Source organism: Ipomoea triloba, chromosome 5 (assembly GCF_003576645.1).
Source record: "Ipomoea triloba cultivar NCNSP0323 chromosome 5, ASM357664v1".
NCBI classification, from domain to species: domain Eukaryota; kingdom Viridiplantae; phylum Streptophyta; class Magnoliopsida; order Solanales; family Convolvulaceae; genus Ipomoea; species Ipomoea triloba.
In genome coordinates this window covers 3,867,764-3,870,840 of record NC_044920.1, presented here as the reverse complement: position 1 = coordinate 3,870,840, position 3,077 = coordinate 3,867,764, and the positions used below count along the sequence as shown (strand labels likewise).

Sequence of the window (3,077 nt, the reverse complement as noted above, 5' to 3'; positions counted from 1 at the left end):
ATGAAATGTTATCTTTATCCCTATAATTCTTACTTTCAAAAGTGAATCATATTTTCGTATCACCAAATTTACAATTCTTTTATTATTTTCTCTACATCCTTGCAATATTAATTTCATTTTCACATCACATCAAAACAAAATAAATAATCAAAAATTAAAATAAATAAAATTTTAAAAAAAAATACAAAAGGCTGCCTCAACTATTGTATAGGTTGCAAACTTGCTGTAATTACAAAAGTTAGCAACACAAATCAGTGTAACAAAAATATTGCATGAATAATTTCAGTTTAAGCATGTTAAACTACTTATAATCTATTTGAGCACTATTAACTATTAAGCATATAATATACGTAGTACAAAACATAGATGATGTGCAAGATAGGTAGAAATTTAGGACCAAACTATTTGGAACTTGGCAATTGCACCCTTGCAAAGTGTTATAGAATTGATGTGGATCTATCATACAAGATTACTTCACACAAATTGAAATTAATGGTATGTTGCAAACTGATTAATCTTCCAATCAAAGTTAACATGAACACATTAACACAGTAAACAAAATTCTTGAATTCAATGTTCTAACTGATATACTTAGTTGAAAACAGACAGAGCATAGTCCTATTCTACACTTTGATAGCATATTTCCTCAAGGGGAAATACATCTCCTTCTTCTTTTCCCTTTCTGTCTTCAAATAAGCCTGTACACAATGGCAATTTTTATATATAAGCAAGCAATAGAAATGAGGATAAGATCCGTGCTTATAACAACATCAACTTAAAGGTGCTCCACAGACCAAACCAACGGGCAGTGCTACAGTAAGTGTACCCAAGATTACGGAGTAGAAAGTACCTGGTGCTTGGTCAGACGCCTGCGGATGGCTCTGGTCTTCTTGGGGCGGAGATCAAGAGGCAAATACTTCTTGTTCTTATAAGCATTTCTAAGTGCAGCCTTCTGAGTCTGAGAAATCACGGTCAATACCTGTGCAATTGACAGCCTTACCACCTTGCTGCATCCACAAAAAGATCTCCCATAAATTGATTAAATTCCACAATTGCCTATGAACTAAAACATAGCCTCAACAAGCAGTCAAGCACTGACAAACCTCATCTACTGATCGTGACAAAACCACAAGAAATACACCAACATAAATACAAGAAACAAATGTGCAACTGCACACAAGTCCACTATTCAATGTAACAAATAATAATGGACTAAACATTACACCAGACTCAAACATACATCCCTGATTTTAAAATCAATCCTAATAACCCAGAAAAGTATGATATAAAATTGCCACTAACAAAAGGTGAATAGAGTTTCACATAGAGGGTAGCAAAGAGAATATATAATTCTCCTATAACATTTACCCAGATACATGCTACTCCATTAATAATTCACATTTTGCATGACTATAATCAATTCAATCACACTGAAAATATTCACATTTTGCACAAATAACTACACAGATACATGCTACTCCGTGAATAAATATTCACATTTTGCATAACTATAATCAATTCAATCACACTGAAAACAACATGGTACAGTACAGCACAGCAATAGGGGCTTCACATCATCAATTGATCATTCTGAGTGTTCAAAAAATACTACTCCGTACAATTTTATATCTGGTGTAATTTCCTGGCTACCTTGTGAAATCATATTCCTATTTAGAACATCTGAATGAGTACAGTCCACTCAAATAATCAAATCAATACACTATCCAAGCAAAATCTTCACACCACCAATTCACATTTCGAACAAAAAAAAAAAAAGACCATATTTGAACTTCAGGAGACATTTTCCAAGCAAGCAACAGACTTTGCATCACCCATTCCGAATCTTAGGAAAAGATCCAGGCTTAATCTCCAACGTTCCATAATAGATTATATGAACTCTTGAAGAAACTAATATCCACCACACATCTAAATCTTATGTTAAGTGCATGCAATTGAGTCAGCAAACGCACACACATATAGAAAGAGAGAGCGCATACATTTTTGACAGCTTATTTGGAGCACCACCGGTAACCTTGGCGACGCGGAGGAGGGCGAGCTCGGCCTTGAGTTCAGCCAATTGAGCCAGCAGCTCCGCTTTGCTCTTGTTCCTCAGCTCGTGAACCTTGATTCTCGCTGCATTTTCACCGCAAAATCGAAACAAAATCAGATCTCATCAAAATTCATTTCTACAGGTTAAATTAACAGATGCAATCGAAACAATCGTGCGAAATGTACCCATGGCCGCTGCTTCCTTAGAATTCCGAAAACCCTAGCTTGAATGCTGTTACAGTGTGAAGGGATTAGGGTTTTTCATTTTATACCGACGAGTCCTAGTTATATAGTTTGGGCCAATGACATTAATTGGACTGGATATTATAAATGGGCTCGAACTTTTCACATACTAAGCAAAAAGCCCAATGATCACACAACAAAAACTTATTTGAAAGAAGGATAATTAAGGGTGTGTTTGGAAACTTGGAAAATGATTTCTGGAAATCATTTTCTGGGTTTTTGGTGTTTGGAAAGGAGGGGGAAAATAGAGTCAATGAAAAATAGTATTTTGGTCAATGAAAAATGAGCCCCATTTTGTGAAAAATGACTTCTCTTTTTTTTTTGGGAAGTCATTTTCTGGATTGCTTCTTTCTTCCCATTCGGCTCCTTCCGCCTCCTAACACAAATCCATCGCCCACCGACGGCAAAACCAGTCTGGTCGGCTGGTTTGGAAACTAGTCTGGCCGACTGGTTTCTGTGAAACCAGTCCGGCATATTTTACTTTTTTAAAAAATATATTTTTTTTTGTTGTGATTTTTTTGAATAGTATATTTGTTATAAATGTTGTTATATTTAAATAAATTAATTAAAATGTTCAATTATACAATTATGTTCATTTTCATGTCTATTTTCTGGAAAATGAACCAAACACTCAAAAGACAGTTTTCTACTTTACCGCCAAATACAAGAAAGGAAAATGTTTTCTGAAAAATTACTCATTTTCTAGAAATCATTTTCCAGCTTTCCAAACACACCCTAAATGGAGATTAGCAAGCGGAATTAAAACATTGTATATACTAATGCGA

At 34.7% G+C, this 3,077-nt stretch overlaps 1 protein-coding gene across 1 annotated transcript; it reads right to left on the bottom strand.

Moving 5' to 3' along the window:
* Window positions 1-404: 404 nt before the first annotated feature.
* LOC116019176 (60S ribosomal protein L35-like) lies at window positions 405-2,312 on the bottom strand. The gene is made up of 4 exons (XM_031259317.1): window positions 2,236-2,312; window positions 1,998-2,133; window positions 851-1,007; window positions 405-698 (listed from the first exon to the last, which is right to left on the bottom strand). Exons 1-4 carry the CDS (start codon window positions 2,237-2,239, stop codon window positions 624-626), a joined length of 372 nt encoding a protein of 123 aa, XP_031115177.1. The 5' UTR covers window positions 2,240-2,312; the 3' UTR covers window positions 405-623.
* Window positions 2,313-3,077: the final 765 nt, after the last annotated feature.

Bases quoted from the DNA above. Each gene is read 5' to 3' on its own strand.
- LOC116019176 (XM_031259317.1), bottom strand. The intron at 1,008-1,997 runs GTATGCGCTCTC...TTGTGGATGCAG, and splicing joins CCAAATAAGCTGTCAAAAAT to CAAGGTGGTAAGGCTGTCAA. The intron at 699-850 runs GTACTTTCTACT...CATTGTGTACAG, and splicing joins GGCGTCTGACCAAGCACCAG to GCTTATTTGAAGACAGAAAG.